Genomic DNA, 23,778 nt, shown 5'->3' with positions numbered 1-23,778 from the left:
ATAGGTATACCAATGAAGTCAGTCATCAATATTAAACCATAACTAATTTAATAAAATTCAATACAATAGGATCATGTAACCTGGTGGGTGTAGGAACCTGTGTTCTAGGGTCAAGTCCTGCCCAGCCTAATGGGATGAAAGTCTGCTTTGTCTATTGGTTGTCAGTGCCCGATGTGAGCACCCAGTCCCTTTGGGCCTGGAGCCACAACACAAAAATAGTCCCGATTTTGTAGTTAATGCTGTTTAGCTTAGAGAAAGCACAGGGATGAGCAAAATGGAAAATATCACACCGGTTCAATAGGGAATGCTTTTCTGTGGCAATGACTTGGGCATATAGCATATTCTTGAGGCAGAGTGGAAGAAATTTACTCTGCAGTTAAATATTTGTACCTGATCGGGGAGTGCTTGGTGCTTCAGTTTTTTTTATTCGTTCATGAGATGTCAGTGCCACTGGCAATTTATTGCCCATCCCTAATTGCCCTTGAGAGGAAGGTGGTCTACTATCGTCTTGAATCGCTGCAGTCCATGTGGTATAGGTACACCCACAGTGCTGTTACGGAGGGAATTCCAGGATTGTGACCCAGCGACAACGAAGGAGCGACGATATAGTTCCAAGCAGAATGGTGTGTGGCTTGGGGAACTTGTAGGTAGCAGTGTTCCCATGCACCTACTACCCTTGTTCTTCTACCTGTTAGAGGTCGTGGGTTTGTAAGATGCAGTGGAAGGAGCCTTGGAGAGTTGCGGCAGTGCACCTTGTAGATGGTACACACTGATGCTGCACGCCAATGGCAGAGAGACTGACTGTTTAAGGTGGTGGATGAGGTGCCGATCAAGCGGGTTGCTTTTTCCTGGATGGTGACAAGTTTCTTGAGTGTTGTTGGAGCTGCACCCATCCAGGCCAGTGAAGTATTCCATCACACTCCTAACTTGTGCCTTACAGATGGTGGACAGGCTTTGGGGAGTCAGGAGATGAATTACTCAATGCAGAATTCCCAGCCTCTGACCTCCTCCTACTGCCACAGTATTTATATTGCTAGTCCAGTTAAGTTTCTGGTCAATGGTGACCCCCCCAGGATGTTATGAGTGGAGGATTCAACGATGGTAATGCCATTGAACATCAAGAGATGGTTAGATTCTCTTGTTGGCGGTGGTAATTGCCTGGCATTTGTTTGGCGCGAATGTTACTTCCCACTCAGCCCAAGTCTACATGTTGTCCAGGTCTTTCTGCATGCAGGCACGGACTGCTTCCATATCTGTGGAGTTGCCAGTGGTACTGAACACTCTGCAATCATCAGCAAACATCCCCACTTCTGACCTCATTTTGGTGAGAAAGTAATTGAAGCAGCTGAAGTAAGGCACTACTTTGGAGGTATTCCTACAGCAATGTCCTGGTGCTGAGATGATTGGCCTTCAACAAGCATAACCATCTTCCTTTGTGCTAGGTATGCCTCCAACTAGTGGAGAGTTTTCCCCCTATTTCCACTGACCTCAATTTTGTTGAGGCTCCTTGATACCACACTCGGTCAAATGCTGCCTTAATGTCAAGGACAGTCACCTCACCCCTTGAATTCAGCTCCTTTGTCCATGTTTGGACCAAGGCTGTAATGAGGTCTGGACTGAGTGGCCTTAGCAGAACCCAAACTAAGCATTGGTGAGCAGGTTTTTGGTGAGTAAGTGCTACTCGATAGCATTGTCAATGACACCTTCCATCACTTTGACTGATGGGGTGCTAATTAGCTGAATTGGATTTGTCCTGCTTTTGTAGATAGGACACACCTGGGCAATTTTCCACATTGGTGGTAGATACCAGTGTTGTAGCTGTTCTGGAACAGCGTGGCTAGTTCTGGAGCACAAGTTTTCAGTACTGCATCCGGGATGTTGTCAGGGCCCGTAGCCTTTGCTTTATCCAGTGCCTTCAGCCATTTCTTGATATCATGTGGAGTGAATTGAAGGGACTGAAGACTGGGATCTGTGATGCTCGGGACCTCAGGAGGAGGCCACGATGAATCATCCACTCAGCACTTCTGGATTAAGCTGGTTGCAAATGCTTCAGCCTTGTCTTTTACATTGTCATGCTGGTCTCTGACATCATTGAGGATGGGGATGCTTGTGGAGCCTTCTCCTCCAGTTAGTTGTTTAATTGTCCACCACTGTTCACAACTGGATGTGGCAGGACTGCAGAGCTTTGATATGTTTCGTTGGCTGTGGGATTGCTTAGCTCTGTCTGTCACATGCTGATTCACCTGTTTAGCATGCATGTAGTCCGGTGTTGAACCGGGGTTGTTCCCCTGGCTTGATGGTAATGGTAGGGTGAGGGATAGGCCAGGCTACGAGGTTACTGATTGTGGTTCAATTCTATTGCTGCTGATGGCCTACACCGCCTCATGGATATCCAGTTTTGATCTGTTCTGTCCTGAATCTATCCCATTTAGCATGACAGTAGTGCCACATAACACGATTGACATCATCTCCACAGTACAATTCAGTGGTCACTCGTACCAATACTGTCATGAATAGATGTGTCTGTGATGGGTAGATTGAGGATGAGATCAAGTCGGTTTTTCCCTTATGTTGGTTCTCTTACCACCTGCCACAGACCCCTTCTGGCGCATGTGTCCTTCAGGACTCAGCCGGCTCAGTCAATAGTGGTGCTGTCAAGCCACTCTTTGTGATGGACATTGAAGCCCCCACCCAGAGTACATTCTGTGCCATTGTGACCCTCAGTGCCTCTTCCACGTGGTGTTCAACATGGAGGAATACTGATTCATCAGCTGAGGGAGGGCAGTAGGTGGTAAGAATCAGGGGGTTTCCTTGCCCATGTTTGATCTGATGCTGTGAGGCTTCATGGGGTCCTTAGTCAATGTTGAGGAATCTCAGGGTCACTCCCTCCTGACTGTATACCACTAAGCTGCCACCTCTGGTAGGTCTGTCCTGACAGTGGGACAGGACATAAGCAAGAATGGTGATGGAGGGGTCTTGGACATTGGCTGTAAGTTACGATTGGGTGAGTATGACTGTGTCAGGCTGCTGCTTGACTAGTCTGTGGGACAGTTCTCCCAATTTTGGCACAAGTCCCCAGATGTCAATGAGGAGGACTTTGCAGGGTCGACAGAGCAGTCTTTGTCTTTTCCAGTGTCGAGGTCGATGTCGGGCGGTTTGTCCAGTTTTTTAATTCAAACTTTTCTGTAGTGATTTGATACAACTCACTGGCTTGCTAGACCATTTCAGAGGGCAGTTAAGAGTCCACGTTGTTATCTAATATCTGCAAACTTGGCTATACTGGTGGTGGTGGGCTTTTATTTTTGCTTACTTAATACGTTGAGAGGGGAAGTGAAGAGGAAATACGACTGGCAAAGAGAGATATTTAATTGTATTGTAAATATTTTAACTAAAGTTTAAATGTCTCTACTTAATAGTGTAATTGCACCTTTGTTAAGACAACTGCTGTCAGAAAAGATAGAGAAGGAAAAACAGGAGGTGTGGTGGCTGTACTGATTAGGGAAGACATTGTATTGTTGGAAAGAGAGCATGCCCTTGAAGGAGAAAAGACAGAATCCATTTGGTTAGAGTTGAGAAACAAGAAAGTTATGATCATGCTACTGGGGGTATTCTATAGGCCTCCAAATAGTGAGTGAGAAAGAGAGAGGAGCAAATCTGTATGGAAATCAGAGATATGCCAGAACTATAGAGTGGTGATATTGGGGGTCTTTAATTACATAAGTATAGATTGGAGTAATATTAGAGTAAAGGGTAAGGAGGGGGTGGAATTTCTGAAATGTGTTCAAGAGAACTTCCTTGGCCAGTATTTTCTCGGTCCAACTAGGAAGGAGGCATTGTTGGATCTGGTGTTGGAAAATGAGGTGGGCCAAGTGGGGGAACACTTGGCCAAGAGTGATGATTGTATCATAGGGTTTAGATTATTATTGGAGAAGAGCAAGGAACAATCTAAGGTAGAGGAACTTCTAAATTGGAAGAAGGCTAACTTCAATGGGATGAGAGGGGATATAGACAGGGTAAAATGGAACCAAAGATTGGCAGGAAAACCTAAGCAAACAATGGGTGATCTTTAAGATGATATTTCAGGTATAGGCTAGGCACATTCCAACAAGACCGAAAGGTTGGGGAACCAAAGCTAGGACTCCTTGGATGATGAGGGAGGTAGTAAATATGATGAAACAAAAGAAGAGGATGCAGAATGGATGTCAGGTGAATTCTTCAAGCGAGAACCAGGCCAAATACAATAGGTTGAGAGGGGAAGTGAAGAGGAAAATAAGACTGGCAAAGAGAGAATATTAGAATAGTACGGCAGTTAACATAAAAGGGAACCCAAAAATCTTCTACCTGTATGTAAATAGTAGAGTGAGTAGTAAGAGGCAGGGTGGGTCCTATTTGGGACAAAGAGGGTGATATATGCTTAGAGGCCCAGGGCAAGGCTAGAATAGTTAATGAGTACTTTGTATCGGTGTCCACTCAGGAAGAGGATGCTGACAAAATATTGTTAGAAATGGAGATGGTAGAGGATTGGGTGAAAATTGATGGGTAGGATGCACAGGAAAGGCTGGCTATGCTTAGAATGGATAAGTCGCCTGCTCTGGATGGCTTGCATTCCAGGTTGCTAAAGGAAGTGGGAGTGGAGATCATGGAAGGGCTTGCCATAATTTTCCAATCTTCCCTAGATATGGGGCAGGTGCCAGAGGATTGGAGAGTGGCAAAGTAAGGAAATTCCTAGCAACTAAAGGGTGGTCAGTTTAACATCAGTAGTGATTAAGGTTTTAGGAACAATAATCAGGGAAAAAATCAACAGGCACTTGGAGAGGTTTGAGTTAATTAAGGAGAGCCAGCATGAATTTGTAAAAGGCAGATTGTGCTTGGCTAATCTAATTGAATCATTTAATGAAGTAACAGAAGGGTGATGAAGGGAAAGCAATGAATGTTGTCTTTATGGATTTTAAGAAATCACTTGACTAAGTACTACATAAAAGGTTGGTTCACAAAATTGAGGCTCATGGAATAGGAGGGTCAGTGTCAGCTTAGATTTAAAAAATTGGCTAAAGGACAGAAAACAGCGAGTCATGGTTAATGGTTGTTTTTCAGACGAGAGGATAGTAGACAGTGGTGTTCCCTAAGGTTCAGTGCTCGGATCGCTGTTTTATTGGTATATATAAATGACTTGGATATTGGAATGCAGAGTTAAATTTCAAAATTTGCCGATGATACCAAACTTAGAGGTGTGGCAGACAATGAGGATGATGCCAATGAACTCTAGCAGGACATAGGCTAGCAGAATGGGCAGACAAGTGATAGATGGAATTTCATATAGAGAAGTGAGGTGATGCATTTTAACAGAAAGGATAGGGAGAGACAATCTAGACTTAATGGCACACTTTAAACAGTGTGCAGGGACAGGAGGACCTGGGTATTCATGTGCATAGATCTTTGAAGGTGGCAGAACATATTGAGAGAGTAGTTAGCAAAGCATATGGGATCTTGGGAAGAGGTATTGAGTACAAATGCAGGGTAGTTATGCTGAGCCTCTATAAAGCTCTGGCCACGCCACAGCTGGTATATTGCATCCAATTCTGGTCACCACACTTTCGGAAGGATTGAGAGCCCTTGAGAGGGTGCGGAGGAGATTTACTAGAATGATTCCATGGATGAGGGATTTTAGAGTCATAAAGTCTTTAACGCCACAGTAGGAGGCCATTCAGTCCATGCCAGCTCTCTGGGGAGCAATACAGTCAGTCCCACTCCCCCACATGATCCCAAGCAAGTTTATTTCCTTCAAGTGGCCATCCAATTTCCTTTTGAAATCATTGATTGTCTATGCTTTCATCACCTTTGTAGGTAGCGAGTTCCAGGTTATTACCACCCACTGTGTAAAAACAACTTCTTCCCCAGATTTGCATCTCTTGCGCAAAACCTTCAATCTGTGCCCTCTAGTCCTTGTACCATTAGTTAATGGGAACTGGTTTTCCCTATCTAACTTATATATGCCTGTCATAATCTTGTACAGCTCTACTAAATCTCCCTTCAATCTCCTTTTCTCTAAGGAGAACAGCTCCAGCTTTTCCAGCCTTGTAACTAAAATCCCCCATCCATGGAATCATTCTAGTAAATCTCCTCTGCACCCTCTCAAGGACCCTCATGTCCTTCCTAAAACTTGGTGACCAGAGCTGGATGCAATACTCTAGTTGGGCCCTAATCAGAGCTTTATAAAGATTCAGCATAACCTCTCTGTTTTTGTACTCTGCCTCTATTTATGAAGCCCAAGATCCAATATGCTTTGCTAACCACTCTTTGAATATGTCTTACCACCTTCAAAGATCGATGCACCTGCACCCCAGGTTCCTCTGTTCCTACACACTCTTTCGAACTGTGCCATTAAGTACATATTGCCTCTCCCTATTCCTTCTGCCAAAATGCATCACCTCACACTTGTCAGTATTAAATTCCATCTGCCACTTGTCTGCACATTCTGCGAGCCTGTCTATGTTCTGTTGCAGGCGGTCCATATCATCCTCACTATTTGCCACACCTCCAAGTTTGGCAAATACTGAAATTCTACTCTGTATTCCAACGTTCAAGTCCTTTATATATAGCAAAACAAGCAGTGCTCTCAGCACTGACCATTGGGGAACACCATTATCTACCCTCCTCCAGTGTGAGAAACAAATATTTACCACAACCTGTCTTTAAGCTCATTTTTTTTATCCAATTGGGCACTGGCCCTCCTATTCCATGAGCCTCAATATTGTTAACCAGCCTTTTATGTGGTACCTTATCAAACGTTTTCTTAAAATCCATTTAACTGATCAACCTTCTCTGTTACTTCAAACCTGATCTCCCTTTTACAAATCCGAGCTGGCTCTCCTTAATTAACTTGAACCTCTCCAAGTGTCTGTGGATAATTTCCCCCTGAGTATTGTTTCTAAAACCCTACCCACCACTGATAAACTAACTGGCCTGTAGTTGCTCCTTACGCACTTTCTTGAATAAGGGTGTCACATTTGCCATTCTCCAATCCTCTGGCACCTCCCCCATATCTAGGGAAGATTGGAAGATCATGGCAAGCCCTTCCACTATCTCCATCCCCACTTCCTTTAGCAACCTGGGATGCAAGCCATCCAGATGCAAACCTTATCTACCCTAAGTATAGGCAGCCCTTTTAGTACCTCGTCCCTCTCAATTTTTACCCCATCCATTGCCTCCACTCTCTCTGCTAACGATATTTTGTCAGATTCCTGTTCCTCATTGAAAAATGATACAAGTACTCATTAAGTATATAAGCCTTGCCCTGCGCCTCTAAGCATAGGGTACCCACTTTGTCCGTTATAGGCTCCACTCTACCTCTTACTACCCGCTTACTATTTACATGCCAGTAGAACATTTTTGGGTTCCCTTTTATGTTGCCTGCCATTCTGTTCTCGTGTTCTGTCCTGGCCAGTCTTATTTCCATCTTCACCTCCCCTCTCAATTTATTGTATTTGGCCTGGTTCTCACTTGAAGAATTCTCCTGACATGCATCAGACACCCTCTTTTTTTTTTTTTGTTTCATCATGATCTCTATCTCCCTCTTCGTCCAAGGAGCCTTGTTTTTAGTTCCCCTACCTTTCACCCTTGTTGGAATATCCCTAGCCTGTACCTGACGGTTCTCCTCCTTAAAGGTAACCCATTGTTCCGATACAGCTATTCCTGTCAGTCTTTGGTTCCATTTTACCCTGGCTAGATCCCTTCTCGTCATGTTGAAATCAGCCCTCCTTCAATCTAGACATTCTACCTTATTTTGTTCCTTGCTTTTTTGTGTTACTAGTCTAAACTATATCATACGATGATCACTCTTGCCCAAGCGCTCCCTGACAGACACTTGGTCCACTTGGCCCACCTCATTTCCCAGCACCAGATCCAGCAATGCCTCCTTTCTAGTTGGGCCAAGAACATACTGATCAAAGATGTTCTCCTGAACACATTTCAGAAATTCCTCCCCCTCCTTACCCTTTACTCCAGCATTATCCCAATCGATATTAGGGTAATGAAAGACCCCCAGTATCACCACTCTATAGTTCTTGCACATCTCTGTGATTTCCCTGCAGATTTGCTCCCCTCTCTCTCACTATTTGGAGACTTGTAGAATACCCCTAGTAGCATGATGATACCTTTTTTTTTTTACTTCTCAACTCAAATGGATTCTGTCCTTGCCCCCTCAAGGACCTCCTCCCATTCCAACACTGCAATCTCTTCCCATATCAGTATTGTCACCCCACTTGCCTTTTTTCCTTCTCTATCTTTTCTGAACACTTTATAATCGTGTATATTTAGCGCCCAGTCCTCGCCATTTTTAAGGCACGTTTCCATTATTGCCACTACATCATATTCTCATACTGCTATTTGTACTTGTAGCTCGCCAGCCTCTTTCACCACACTTTGTGTGTTTACATACATGTGTTGTAATGTTGTCTTTGTATTCCTTGTAGTCTTTTTCTGTCGCTCCCATCTAATAATGGAAGTACTCGCCTCTCTAGAACTGTGTAACACACTCATATTGTGCACCGTATTCCTGTTTTCTGCTTCTATATGCTGGTGCGCATCCCCTTGCCAGTTTAGTTTAAACCTTCCCCAACCACAGTCGTGAATCTTCCTGCAAGGGCATCGGTCCCACTCCCGTTGAGATGAAGCCCATCCCTTTTGAATAGGTGCCTTCTGCCCCAGACTGGTCCCAATGCCCCAAAAATATGAAGCCCTCCCTCCTGTACCATGCTTCAAGCCATGCATTGATACTCTCTATCTTCCTATTTCTACTCTTGCTAGTGCATGGCACTGGGAGTAATCCTACTCTTTAACTTCCTCCTTAGCTCCTGAAAATCTGATCATGGGACCTCAATACCTTCCTTTGCTGTGTTGTCGGTACCAACGTGTACCACAACTTCTGTCTCACTCCCTTCCCCCTGCAGAATATCCTGCGCCCCCTCCCTAGTGTCCTTTACCTTGGCACCAGGGAGGCAACACACTATGTGGGACTCACAATAAGTTTCAGAAATGCCTATCTGTCCCCCGACTATGGAATCACCTCTAACAACTGCATTTCTGCACTTTGCAGCTCCCTCCTGTACATTTCATGTCCAATGGTGCTATGGTCTGGGCTGCACTTGGTGTCGTCAGTCTCAGCAGTCTCCAAAGCTGAGTACCAATTTGAGAGTGGTGCATACCTCGAATACTCCTGTATTTCCTGACTCTTCCTACTCTTCCGGATGGCCACCCACCTACTATGCTGAACTCTTATTGCCTGTGGGGTGACCACCTCCTGGACAGTATGATCCAGGAAACTCTCCTTCCTGATGCTCCGCAGAGATTCCAGCTGCCCCTCAAGCTTGGAAATCCTGAGCACGAGCTGAAGCAGATGGAGACACTTTCTACACATCTGGTCACCCAAGACACAATGAAGTGTCCTGAAGTTCCCACGTGGCACAGGAATTGCAAGCAACAGGTTGTAGCTGCCCATCCATGATCTAAAAAAAAACTTCCCTTTTTTACCATCTATTTAGTACCCTGTTTAAACTATCAATTTTAACTAATACCTCTAGACTTGCTTTCTGCTTTTACTTTTACTACAACACTTACTGTTATACTAACCCCAATCAAATATTTTTAATTTCCCAGCTCCTAATTTGAACCAATTCCCCAGTTTAGAGAGAGAAAAGAGAAAAATACTCACCAACCAATCAATTACCTTCTTCCCTGTGTCACAAGAGTTTTTTTTATTGAAAGCTAAGAATTCTGTGTGCTTTTAAAGACTAAGGAAAAGGATTTTCTGTGAACATTGAATGCTGAACTTTGGTGTTTGAACTGAGTGACCCAGAGTGCAAGGCACTTGTTTCTCAGCAACTCAACAGGGAAATGATGAGAAGATATATGACTGTCACATGACTTGTTTGTGGGTTTTAGTTTCAGTTTTGCAGTGTGAAAAAGACCAGGGAGCTGGAAGCAGCTAGCACTGAGCTGGCTGGGACCTGTATTTGCAGACCAGATAAGACTACTCTCTGTAAGAAGGCTTGTCTTTCTTGTAAAAAGAAATTTGACATTTGAAGTGGTGGCCATGGTTTGCCTGGAGAGAGGAAAAGAGGAGTTGCTGCTCTCTGTGGAGAAAGGCTCCTTTGATGAAAAGAAGCACTGCATTTTAAAAGGTAGCAGACTCCTATTGCCTCCAGTCTCTGCCTCAGGACTGATTCCTGTTGCGTCTTATGTTTTGGGAGATCCTGAAAGCTCAAGAAAGCTTCTATTGCTAGACTGCTATTTCAAAACACAAGTAGACCTGTTGCTATACCCTTTGCTGAAAGACCTGTGTGACGCCTGCTGCAGGCGAAGTGCCGTGAATGCCTACCCATCACAGACTGTTCTTCGACCTCGGCTGGCGAGACTTCGAGTGGCATCCAACTATTCGTCTCTGGGGCACCTGACCAACCCGGAAATATCCTACCAGAACATTACAACCCAGTTTTTTTTTATTCCTAAGAAACAGTTGTAATCCAAAACATCCTTTTAAAACTGGTTAACCGTTTTTTTGAATGTATGTGTGTGTGCATAAGGGTTAGGAAGAATACGAAGTTTGAAAAGGATCATTTCATATATAGAATTATCACATTATTGTTTAATGCTTAGTTTTTTAATAGTTATTTTTATTGTTGTTTAAAGAAACCTGGTTTGGTGTGCTTTATTCTGGGGGACAAATAGTGTTTAATTTGGCTATTTTCCAGTAGGTGGGAAACTTTACTAATATGCTATGACCTGTGGCGTAGTGGGACTGAATTAGCAGTGCATTACTCCTGCCTTGGTCATAACACCTGTGATATAACGTTTTGATTTACTTCAGAACGCAGTTGGTTGGCACCTCCGCCTCAGCCTGCTCCATTATCCTGTCGCCAGTCTTGCTGTGCTCTCTTTCAGGCCCACTCCTTTGTACTGTCACCGGTCTCGCTGTGCTCCCTCTCAGGCCCACTCCTTTATACTGCCGCCGGTCTTGCTGTGCTTTATCTGAGGCCCACTTCTTTATACTACTGCCAGTCTCGCTGTTCTCCCTCTCAGGCCCACTCCTTTTATCTTGCTGTCTTGCTGTGTTCTCTCTCAGACTTGCTCCTTTATCCTGCCACCAGTCTCGCTGTAAGGTTAGATTGGAGATGCTAGGGTTGTTCTCCTTGGAGCAAAGAAGTTTGAGGGGAGATTTGATAGAGGTGTACAAGATTATGACAGATTTAGATAAGGTAGACAAAGAATAGCTGTGCCCATTAGCTTATGGTACAAGGAATAGAGGACACAGATTTAACATTTTGGGGAAGAGATCCAAGGGGGGATGTTTAGTTTAGATTAGATTAGATTAGATTAGAGATACAGCACTGAAACAGGCCCTTCGGCCCACCGAGTCTGTGCCGAACATCAACCACCCATTTATACTAATCCTACACTAATCCCATATTCCCAACAAACATCCCCACCTGTCCCTATATTTCCCTACCACCTACCTATACTGGTGACAATTTATAATGGCCAATTTACCTATCAACCTGCAAGTCTTTTGGCTTGTGGGAGGAAACCGGAGCACCCGGAGGAAACCCACGCAGACACAGGGAGAACTTGCAAACTCCACACAGGCAGTACCCAGAATCGAACCCGGGTCCCTGGAGCTGTGAGGCTGCGGTGCTAACCACTGCGCCACTGTGCCGCCCTATTACAGCACTGAAACAGGCCCTTCGGCCCACCGAGTCTGTGCCGAACATCAACCACCAATTTATACTAATCCCATGTTCCCTACCACATCCCCACCTGTCCCTATATTTCCCTACCACCTACCTACACTAGGGGCAATTTGTAATGGCCAATTTACCTCCCAACCTGCAAGTCTTTTGGCTTGTGGGAGGAAACCGGAGCACCTGGAGAAAACCCACGCAGACACAGGGAGAACTTGCAAACTCCACACAGGCAGTACCCAGAATTGAACCCTGGTCACTGGAGCTGTGAGGCCGCGGTGCTAACCACTGCGACACTTTTTTACGCAAGGGTAATGACCTGGAACTCGCTACTTACAAGGGTGATGGAAGTGTAGACAATGAATGATTTGAAAAGGAAATTAAATGGGCAATTAAGAGAAATAAACTCACAGGGCCACAGGGTTAGAGTGGGGGAATGGGACTGATTGGATTGCTCTACAGAGAACTGGCATGGACTTGATGGGCCGGGTGGACTCCTCCTGTGCCATTTATGACCTACTCTGAGAACTGATAATAGAGTTTTTACCATGAAATAATTTCTGAGTAAAGAGATGGAGGTGATGAAATGAAGCTTTATTTGACTCCCTGGTGGAAATGACTGCTCTGCCTATTGTTCATCAGTGTCAGAGGTTGAAGAAGAGCTTGTGATTTCTTGGCTGTAGAAGAAACAGTGCGATGGCGAAAAATTTGTTTTAAAAAAAATTGCATAATCTTTGAATAACAATGAACGTTGTGTTTTGATTCATCTCACAATTTAAGTTGAGAAACTTTTAATTAATTGTTTAAGTTTACTATTGTTCCATAGAGAGTGGTTTTTCCTGCTTTCCCACGAAGTTCTCAATCCAATGTACTGCCTGTTTGAATATGCTGGGAAGAACAACTACTGTCTCCAGATAAATCCTGCATCATCAATTAATCCGGATCACTTGACCTATTTCCGTTTTATTGGAAGGTTCATAGCGATGGTAAGTCTCATGATGGAAGTAATTGAAGTATAGAACATATAACCACCTGCATTCTAAATACCTGTTGTAACTTCCAAAGTACACGTTCTATGTTGTATTAAAAAGGTTTTGGGGATTCGGAACCTGCAAAAGTTTATATTTCTGCCAACTGGAATGCAAGTCTCCGAGGAATATTCGTGGAAAAAAGAACTTGTGTTTGTTTAGTGATTTCACAACTAAAAGTCCCAAAACATTTCAGAAGCAATGAAGTACTTCTGAAGAACTGATGTAGGGAAATGTAGCCAATTTCTGCAGAGTGTAGTCAAATACTTTATTTTTTAGTGATATTGGTTGAGCAATAAATATAGACCAGGATACTGCGATGACTCCCCTGCTCTTATTCAGTTAGTGCCATGGATCTTTTAGATCCACCTGAGAGGGCCAACGGGACCTCAGTTTTACATCTCATTCGAAAGATAGCACCATCAACAGTACAGCACTCCTTTTGTACTGCACTGACCTGCCAGCACAGATTATGTGCTCAAGTTCTGGAATGGGGCTTGAACCCACAACCTTTCTGACTTAGAAGTCAGACTGATACCACTGAGCTATGGCTCACACTTAAACATGGACCTCCAACACATGCATTGTGATGCTGCTGAAAATGACGTACACTATCCACAAGGAACTGGACAGATCTCTTTCTGCTCTTCCCCTTACCCTACTACTTTCCCCTAACGGAAAATATTGATGCCTCAATTTTAAAATTCTCATCCTCATTTTCAAATCCTTCCGTGGCCTCACTCCTCCCTATCTCTGTAAACTCCTCCAGCCCTACAACCCACCAAGATCTCTGTGCTCCTCTAATTCTTGCCTCTTGCACATCACTGATTTTAATCACTGCATTATTGATGGCTGTGCCTTTAGCTGTCTGGGCCGATCAAACAGTGGAATTCCCTTCCTAAATCTTTCTGTCTCTCTACCCCTCTTTTTCCTCCTTTAAGACTCTCCTTAAAGCCTACCTCTTGACCAGTCACATGTTATAATATTTCCTTATGTGGCTCGGTGCTTACTTTTGTTTACTAACACATCTGTATGTGCCTTGGGATGTTTTACTGTGTTAAAAGTGCAAGATGTTCCTATGTTCCAACAACAAGAGTAACCATGCAGCCCTGAAGCTTGTTCCGCCATTCAATTAAATCATGGCAGATCTGTACCTTAATTTCATCTACCTTCCTAGGTTCTGTAACCCTCAATATTCTTGCCTAATAAAAGTATGTAAATCTCAGTTTTAACAATTTGAATTGACCTAGCCTCAGCAGCTTTTCTGGAGTGAGTTCCAGATTTCCAGTACTCTCTGTGAAGAAACACCTTTCTTACACTACCCTCTGTACAGCCTAGTTCTAATTTTAAGGTCATACCCCTTTGTTTTGGGCTCTCCCACCAGAGGAAATAGTTTCTCTACACCCGCAACACCCTGGTCCACTCCTCCATTACCCCCCCCCCCACCCCACCTCGTCCCCTTCCCACGGCACCTTCCCCTGCAATCGCAGGAGCTGTAATACCTGCCCTTTTACCTCCTTTCTCCTCACTATCCAAGGCCCCAAATGCTCCTTTCAGGTGAAGCAGCGATTTACTTGTACTTCTTTCAATTTAGTGTACTGTATTCACTGCTCACAATGTGGTCTCCTACGTTGGGGAGACCAGACGCAGACTGGGTGACCGCTTTGCGGAACACCTCCGCTCAGTCCGAAAGCATGACCCCGAGCTTCCGGTTGCTGACTATTTCAACACTCCCCCCTGCTCTCATGGCCACATCTCTGTCCTGGGATTGCTGCAGTGTTCCAGTGAACATCAACGCAAGCTCGAGGAATAGCATCTCATTTACTGATTAGGCACAGACTGAACATTGAGTTCAATCATTTCAGAGCATGACGGGCCCCCCTTTTTGTTTTTATTTTTAGTTATTTTTTATGTTTATTTTATTTTAGTTTGTTTCTACTGTGCCTACCCACTTTTTTTCATGTTTGTGCTTGGCGCCAGGCTGTTCAGTTTTCTGTCAATTAACACCCTCTCGATACTAATGCTTTGTCTTTCACCACACAATTAACATACCGTTTACCTTTGCTACATGACCTTCTGGTCAGATATTCTCTGTGACCTTGTCCTATCAACACCTCTTTTGTTATGTCTTGCCCCATCCCCACTTTACTTGCTTAAAACCTATTACATTTCTAGCCAGTTCTGATGAAGGGTCACTGACCTGAAACGTTAACTCTGCTTCTCTCTCCACAGATGCTGCCTGGCCTGCTGAGTATTTCCAGCATTTCTTGTTTTTATTTCAGATTTTCAGCATCTGCAGTATTTTGCTTTTATTATTGTGAAATAGTTTCTCTATATCCTATCAACTCCTTTGACCATCTTAAACACCTCAGTTAGATCACCACCTAACCTTCTATATTCAAGGTAATACAAGCCTAGTCTAGGCTACCTTTCCTCATAATGTAACCCTTTTAGCCTCAGTATAATTCTGGTGAATCTGTGCTGCCCCCACTCCCAAGGCCAGTATATCCTTCCTGAGGTGTGGTGCCCAGAACTGAATGCAGTACTCCAGAATTAGGGCGGCACAGTGGCGCAGTGGTTAGCACTGCAGCCTCACAGCTCCAGGGACCCGGGTTCGATTCTGGGTACTGCCTGTGTGGAGTTTGCAAGTTCTCCCTGTGTCTGCGTGGGTTTTCTCCGGGTGCTCCGGTTTCCTCCCACAAGCCAAAAGACTTGCAGGTTGGTAGGTAAATTGGCCGTTATAAATTGTCACTAGTGTAGGTAGGTGGTAGGGAAATATAGGGACAGGTGGGGATGTTTGGTAGGAATATGGGATTAGTGTAGGATTAGTATAAATGGGTGGTTGATGGTCGGCACAGACTCGGTGGGCCGAAGGGCCTGTTTCAGTGCTGTATCTCTAATCTAATCTAAAAAAATCAGATGAGGTTTAACCAGAGCTTTGTGCAGCTGTAACATAACTTCTACCCCTTTGCATTCTTCTTGTAAAGACTAACATTACATTAGGCTTTTTAATTATTATTTGTACCTGTCCACACTAGCATTCAGTGATTTCTGTACTTGGACCTCTAAATCTCTCTGCCCATCAACAGTTCCGAGATTCTCACCATTTAGAAAATACTCTGATCTTTCCTTCTTGTGTCCAAAGTGGATGGCCTCACATTTTCCCTCATCGAACTTCATCTAGCAATGTTCCTTTGCAACTTTTTGCCTTATTTACTGTTCTACATAACTTACTGTTGTCAGCAAATTTATATACGGCTCTCTATTCCTTCATCCAAGTCATTTATAAATCCAACAGAAGGTTGAGGCCATAGTACAGATCCCTAGGAGACATCACTAATCACATCTTGCCTATTTGTGTACATACTCATTATCCCTACTTGCTATCTCCAGGCTCTTAACCAATTCCCTGTCCAAGCCAATAGATTATTTCCAATTTCATGCAAGTTCAAATAAATAACATCCATAGACACTCCCTTATCTACCAAATTCAGCTAGGTCCGTTAAATATGGTATCCCTTTACAAATCCATTCTGGCTGTCTGATCAGCTCATCGTGTATAATGAATTAAACAGAGCCCCCACAAACAGTATTATGTTTTTATCTAGCACAAGAGAGGATCTAAAAGGTATTATTGGAAGATGTGGGTGTAATTATTCCAATTATCCCTTAAGGGTAGCTGGAGGTTCTACTTTCACCCTTCTCAGAACTTCTTTGTAAGCTGTAATATGAAACTTTATTTTGACATGGCTTGTTTGCTTTGTTTACTTCTAGGCTCTTTACCACGGTAAATTTATTGATACAGGATTCACATTGCCGTTTTATAAACGAATGCTGAATAAAAAGCCTACAATGAAGGACTTGGAATCAATTGACCCAGAGTTCTACAATTCTCTACTGTGGATCAAGTAAGTATAGCTCTATATTTCGAAACACATATACCAGTTACATAATGGGTTCTGGTTGTAAAATCACTGAAGTATGTATTTCAGTGTTAATATACCATTGACCAATTTCAGTAAGGCTAGAGGGTTATTTTAATTTTGTGTTTCAACAGGCTTCATGATTGTTATGGGAAAAGACATTTGGAAATGGTTTTAAAGAGGGCATATTGTTGCATAAATTTATAATTGTTTTTCAGAAAATTAATGCGATGTCGAAGACTGGATGGTGTGAATCATTGTGCTAAGCTTAATTTATTATATTTTTTTATTTTTTTTTTCCTTTTCAGGGAGAACAATGTAGAAGAGTGTGGCTTGGAGCTGTATTTTGCTCAGGATATGGAAATATTGGGGAAAGTTACAACCCATGAGCTGAAGAAAGATGGGGAAAATATTATGGTCATTGAAGAGAATAAGGAGGAGTACATGAGGTTCACAATTCTAAATATGTTTTGCAATTTTAATTTGGAAGTCAGAAGCCATGTTGCTTTTTTATAGTCCATGGTAGGAAAACTGTTTACTAGTCAGATTGCAAAAATTACTATTTGATGCTGTTTTTTATAAACATATTCTATCAAATTATTTTCTTATACTGTAGGGATGTGGAAATTTTGTTCTATATTGATCAATATCTAGATGGTATGTCTGGCTTATTTGTTGTCTGTCATAGTTCCCTGTTAACCTTTAGGTGTCAAACTCAATTTTCTGTATTAAACTTCAAAGAAAAATATTTTAAAAAGAGCTTTTGGAAGCACCAAATACAGAATCGAGACATCTGCAGTCTCTTAACTGGCATTTGAATGAATCCAGTATTTACTTATCAGTACTTTTTAGCCTTAACAAGGCATAGAGCTACATCTTACACAGTGTAATAAATCCTGAACTTGTAATAGCACATTATTTGATCTGCTGTGAGCAATACCATTGGATATTTTCTCTAATATGTTAAATTCAGTGCACACACTTCCTGTGATCTGCCTTGTTACACTTCAGTATTTCACTTTGTGGACAACATTTTGGTTGGTTTAAATTTATTGTCACTCTAAGATCAGCATTTCAGAACCATATACATGAGCACTGAGGAAAATCTACCAATTAAAACATTTGCAAGCTAAGCAAATCAAATTGTTGGAAAAATTCTGTAATCCTATTAGCTGCCATATTTTTTCTCACAAAAGCAAATGTTCAAAGTGGTAACTTTTATATCAAAAACATAATGTCACCTTTTTGAGTTTAAAACGTCATTTCTTCGAACTTGTTAAGCCTCCTTTAAATGTGTTGCACATTTTGTTTAGATCAATCTCATTCTACTAGTTTTGAATTTTAAATTGTTAAATCCAGATCTTATTGTCTGTTATCTGATAGTTAAATACTTGCCTATTGACCAAATGTTGGAAGGTTGTTTACCATTGTCAGTTAAAGTTAGGAGAGTATGGCTCGTTATCAGCAAAATTACTCTATGGATCACTTCATTTTTATGGCACTCTCTCTCCAGACAAGAGAACTTGCTAATTTGCCTCACCCTACTATTTGTCTAGGCCAATTAGAATTGATAATAGTAGTGATGGAGACTTCAACAATACCAAACTATACAACCACTCACAGATGGTCGTAAAGTAAATACACTGTTGAATTGTAGAATCAGAGATTTGCGGTGATGTTTAAGTTGTATCAGAGATAGGTGAAGCTGCATCTGGAATATTGTGTTCAGTTGTCATCTTCATATTGCAGAAAAGATAAAGGATTTTTGGAGGGAGTCTAGAAGAGTGTTTCTTGAACTTGGGCTGAGCTATGAAGAAAGATTATCCAACCTGATAGTGTCTGGGAAGTGTCAGTATTCACAGGGACCTGGGTGTCCTTGAACACGAATCACTGAAAGTTAACATATAGGTACAGCAAGCAATTTGGAAAACAAATGGTATGTTAGCTTTTATTACAAAGGGATTGGAGTAAAAGAATAAGGAGATCTTGCTACAATTACATAGGGTCTTGTTGGAACCACACCTGGAGTACTGTGTACAGTTTGGGCTCTTTGCCTAAGGTAGGATATACTTGCTTTGGAGTGCAATGAAGGTTCACTAGGCTGATTCTTGGAATGAGGGGATTGACCTTTAAGGAAAGATGGAATGGACTAGGCCTATATTCCCTAGAATTTAGAAGAATGAGACGTGATCTCATTGAAACATATAAAATTCTTAAGGGGCTTGACAGGGTAGATGCTGGAAGGATGTTTCCCCTGGCTGGGGAGTCCAGAACTGGGGGTCACAGTCTCTGAATAAGGGGTTGGCCATTTAGGACTGAGGAGAAATTTTTTGACTCAAATGATTGTGAAACTTTGGAATTCTCGACTGCCGCAAGTTTTAGATGCTTATTCAAGTCAGAGATTTTTAGACACTAAAGAAATCAAGGGTAATGGGATGTTCTAGTTGAAGTACAAGATCAGCTATGATCTTATTGAATGGCGGAACAGGCTCAAGAGACCAAATGGTCTCCTTCTGTTCCTATTTCTTATGTTCCTTACTCTCTAGAGAAGAGGGGGTAATGGGGAACTTGAGATGGAGAATTTGGATCCAGGAAAGTCCTTTTATTGGACACAAGATTTGAGGATTAGGGATCACTGTTTAAAGGTAAGGGCGTCAAAAATGAGAAATACAAGCAAAATGTTTCAATTATAGGATGATAGAATTGTGGAATAGATTACCAGCTTTTTAAAATTGTATGAATTCCTATTAGAAGGGGGATATGGAGCTATTAATTCTAGGATTATAATAAGGAGCTTATTGTTTGGAAAGGTAAGCTTCTCCTGATCAAATTTTATTACTATGTTACTGTAAAAATTGCTAAAAAGCCACAATACAATGCTTATTCTTCCTCATACAATTCCACGTGCCCCTTTTTAAAATAGTTACAAACTGTTCTCCTTCTGGTTCAGCAACACTGCCCTCAATTTCCACTCAGAGCCTGCAGCTCCTCCTCTTCAGTTTAGCCCTTCCCCTTACCTCCTACATTCTTCCCTCACTAAACACCTCCCTGCCTCAACTTCTGGCACGGCCATTTCCAAACTTCTCATCTTTTCATGTTTCATGCTTGTTCTCAGTGCCTGTCGCAAACATAATCACCTAGCGCATCTACTACCTAAATGGGCAGCCATATCACAAACATGGCTGCTGGTTAGTCCTTTAATAGGTCACACCCAGAATACAACAGTGTATGGATATTTTTTATGTTTTTGCACCAGACAGCCTGTACCAAATCTCTGGTCTAAAATGGTACTTTTTATTGCCCCATATTAACTAAAGAATTTCTGACATTGCAATATCAATGGAATAGCTTCTAGCTTGTGTTACAACTGACCGTGCCAGTCAAAGCCCCCAATCAAAATATATGATTCTGATTGTGGTGGGAGAAATGCACTGATAATTCAGTCCCGTCACTCCACAGATCGCCTAACATATTTAAAACTTTCCAAATTAAACAAAGACCCAGCCAAATTGTACCATCTATTAACCCCCAAATGAGGCTAACCAAACCAGGTGTCTTTAAATCAACAAATTAACTCTTTAATTAGAAGAACTAAATTCTTAAACACTATGAAGATATAAACATTTAAAATAGAAATTTGCAAATTTACAGTCCAATGTTGCTTGAAGCCCTCACAGAACGTTGCTTTCCTTCTCCAGCTAATTTCAGCAATTAACGACTTGCAAACACTTTCAACAGAATTATCTGACTTGAGTGTTTTTGAGGGATAAAAGATTGTCACAGTCTAACTTCCCTCCCTTCAGTTTAAATTACCAGAGATCTCTGTTTTGGCTTGACTTTTCTTTTTAGAATTTTGAGAGATAATAATTAAACAAACTAAAATCTTCTTCCTTCAGTTTAAATGGTTGAGAGCTCTTTTTCCAGGTGCTATCATCACAGCTGTGTCCTCTGTGTCTGTCTTAGAACAAACTGTCTTCAACTAAAAGCCAGTTCAAAACTGAATTGTAACAAATGTATCGCATGAGACTCAGTCCCAGTGGCTGTATCTATGGTAACAAGAATGCACCCTTTGAATCGCAGTCTCCAAATGGCTATTTCTAAGGCAGCGAAAATGCACCTTCCTATAACTCCTGAAGCTTGCCGGCTCTTAAAGTGATACTGATCCCTTGCAAGCCTTAAAGGCAAACCACATATTCCCGAAAAAAAACTATAGGACCATGACAGTTGCATAAATAAAAATGCAGTTTTTCAAGCCACTGCCTCAAAGAACCACTAGTTGTTAGTTTAAAAAGTACATATATATCTTGAGTCAGTCAGTATCAAATGTTTGCAGCAATCTGCATTCAATTGATTTATTTTTACTCTTAGGTTGCTAACGGACTGGAGATTCACTCGTGGAGTTGAAGAACAAACCAAAGCTTTCTTAGATGGGTTCAACGAGGTGGTACCATTAGAATGGCTGCGGTATTTTGATGAGAAAGAACTGGAGGTAAAAGCCTGTATTGTAGTCTGCCTTACATAATGTGACACAGGATGCTTACAATGGCAAATAGTAGGAAAAATAGTTGATCCCATCTCTCAGGCAAACTGCTGAGAATGGAAACATTTTAAATTATTCTACAGTGGAGAGGTTTTAAAGAAACCACTCAAAATCTATAGGGCTGAGGCATTTACTTTTCCACCAGCAAGCTCCCACTGACTAATTTGACATTGTTTTAAAACAAAGCAGCTTAACCTTCTGATTCTTTTATTTCTATAAATTATTATAATTGAAGATTCATACATATTTTGATTTTGCTCTGAGCAGGCAGTGGTCCCATATTGATAGGAACTCTTGTATTGTACAGGACACTAGTTAGTAAGTCAAGATAGAGTGGAGCCTGGAGTAAGAGGTGTTACTGTTGGTTAGATTAGTCAGAGTCATGATAAACTGTCTTTGAACTGTTAAATAGTATTTTCTTTGTCCCATTGAAAAAAAATGGAGGGAAAAATGATGATTCAGCCATTGCATTTTTAAAAAACTGAAGGTTTCAGACACTGAAATTTTGATCTGAAGGAAGTTGATGAATGTGAGTGAAATCATCCACAGAAAAACCAAAGTTGGCTGATGAGTGGAGGAGATTATTGCTATGAAGAGGAACAGTGGGAATGAGCGATTTGAGAGGCAACTTGAGTATTTGTGAGGGGTCATATAATGGCAACGTGTTTAGATCACCAGTAGAATAACTATGTCTCAAAACATACTGACACAAGAGAATAACAAGTCTGTAGCTTTTGGTATCAGCCGGATGAATGGAAATGATGCAGTTCCTGTAAGCTCTTATTTTTATTTATATGTATGTATGTGGATATATAGTATATATATGCAGTTAGGGGTAGCAATAAATGTTGGCCTTGCCAGTGACTCTCAGATTCCAAGAACGAATAAAAAATGATTGGTTGTGGAGTGGGGGGACGCTGTCATCTCTCTGAATCTGCTTGATTCTCTTAGAAAGAGGGGAAGCAGTTTGAGGAGTTCTCCCACAGGTCTTTTACCTCCACCAGGAGCTATCATTGCCAGCTGTTGGAGAGGGCGGTGGGTAACATTGCACTAGTTAATGGATATGGTGTGCATTGATGTGGCCTGATAGTCTTTTCTCAACTTTCTTTTTGTGTGTTCATCTGGATTAGGCTAGAACTTTCAAGATGATGGATAACTTGAAAGTTAGTAGCAGCTTCCATAACTTTAGAAAGAATTAGTGTGAGGGCAATTTAGTTTGAAGGGTAAAGAAGTTCAGCTTTCTTGAAACTTAACCTTAAATCTTGGATTTCAGTTTCTCAGTAGAGTTCACTACCTCTTGACCTTTCACTTGACTGCATTTGTGTTGTATCATCCTATCTTAATTAAGTTCAGTTGGGAATTTTTACTCTTGGAATAGTTGTTAATTCTTTTGGAATCTGGTGTAGCATTCCTGTACAATTAATTGCTTTACCAAGATACAATTCAAGATATAAATGATTTTAAATATATATTCTCAAAATAACAATTCCAAAGATAAGAACTTCTAGCTTTTTGGCCAATTTTAATTTTTTCTCCACAGAAAATGGTCATAAAGCTTATTTAAACCATTATTAAGTGGTGTACTTATATTAAAATAAAGTAAATAGCTACTAATATATAAAGGATTTATTTGTTTCCCTTAATTAGGATTGTAACTTTACTTTTTATTATAAGCTCCCATTCTCAACCATGTTCAGTAAATATTCATTATAATTAAAATTGGGTTGCTTTTCTGTGAGTGTAAAGAGATTTACAGACATATGGTACAATTTAAAAACTTTCCTGTGCAGCATTATTCTACATATCCCAGCCCATACCCACCATTCTGCTCGTGTCTATTTACACATCAGTCTCCTGCCAATCTCATTAACATATGCCATAGAAATGTGTAAACAATTGGGTTGGGAAAAACAATCACCAAGCTCACACCATAAATTCCTCTTAAGTAAGAAAATTAAAGTTTCAAGCCATCTATCATTCATGCGCATTAGGCACTGCATGTTTTAAAAGATGCTTTTCAATTTTTAATCTGATTTACACTGATGCCATATAAACCCATTCAAAGAAATAAAAAATACACCGCAGGTCTTAGTATGGATAAATAAAAAGAAATCACTCAAATAATAGCATTAAACTCCAGAAAAATGACTTTACATGCTGTGCCTAAAGTTCTGTGCTTAATTTTGAACCGGAGTAATTTTTTTATTTATTCGTTCGTGGAGTGCGGGTGTCACTGACTAAGCCAGCATTTATTGTCCATCCCTAATTGCCCTTGAGAAGGTGGTGGTGAGGTGCCTTCTTGAAGCGCTGTAGCCCTTGGGGTGTGGCTACACCCACAGTGCTATTAGGAAGTTCCAGGATTTTGACCCACCAGCAGTGAAGGAACAACAATATAGTTCCAAGTCAGGATGGTGTAGGTCTTGGAGGGGAACTTGAAGGTAGTGTTGTTTCCATGCATCTGCTGCCCTTGTCCTCCTAGGTGGTAGAGGTTGTGGGTTTGGAAGGTGCTTTCAAAGCAGCCCTGGCGAGTTGCTGCAGTGCATCTTGTATTT

The 23,778-nt window shown here is 41.7% G+C and overlaps 1 protein-coding gene across 4 annotated transcripts in view; it reads left to right on the top strand.

Moving 5' to 3' along the window:
• Positions 1 to 23,778, top strand: part of wwp2 (WW domain containing E3 ubiquitin protein ligase 2) — a 277,512-nt gene that overhangs the window by 236,242 nt on the left and 17,492 nt on the right. For all 4 annotated transcript variants that reach the window (XM_068049205.1, XM_068049206.1, XM_068049203.1 and 1 more), the window contains 4 exons: positions 12,562 to 12,721; positions 16,538 to 16,671; positions 16,995 to 17,135; positions 21,055 to 21,175. In XM_068049205.1, the coding sequence (XP_067905306.1) occupies positions 12,562 to 12,721; positions 16,538 to 16,671; positions 16,995 to 17,135; positions 21,055 to 21,175 (556 nt within the window). The remainder of the gene's footprint in view (positions 1 to 12,561; positions 12,722 to 16,537; positions 16,672 to 16,994; positions 17,136 to 21,054; positions 21,176 to 23,778) is intronic.

Source organism: Heterodontus francisci, chromosome 17 (genome assembly GCF_036365525.1).
Source record: "Heterodontus francisci isolate sHetFra1 chromosome 17, sHetFra1.hap1, whole genome shotgun sequence".
Taxonomy (NCBI): Eukaryota; Metazoa; Chordata; class Chondrichthyes; order Heterodontiformes; family Heterodontidae; genus Heterodontus; species Heterodontus francisci.
Note: the sequence above shows the minus strand (reverse complement) of the source record. Positions and strands in the feature narration are given on the sequence as shown.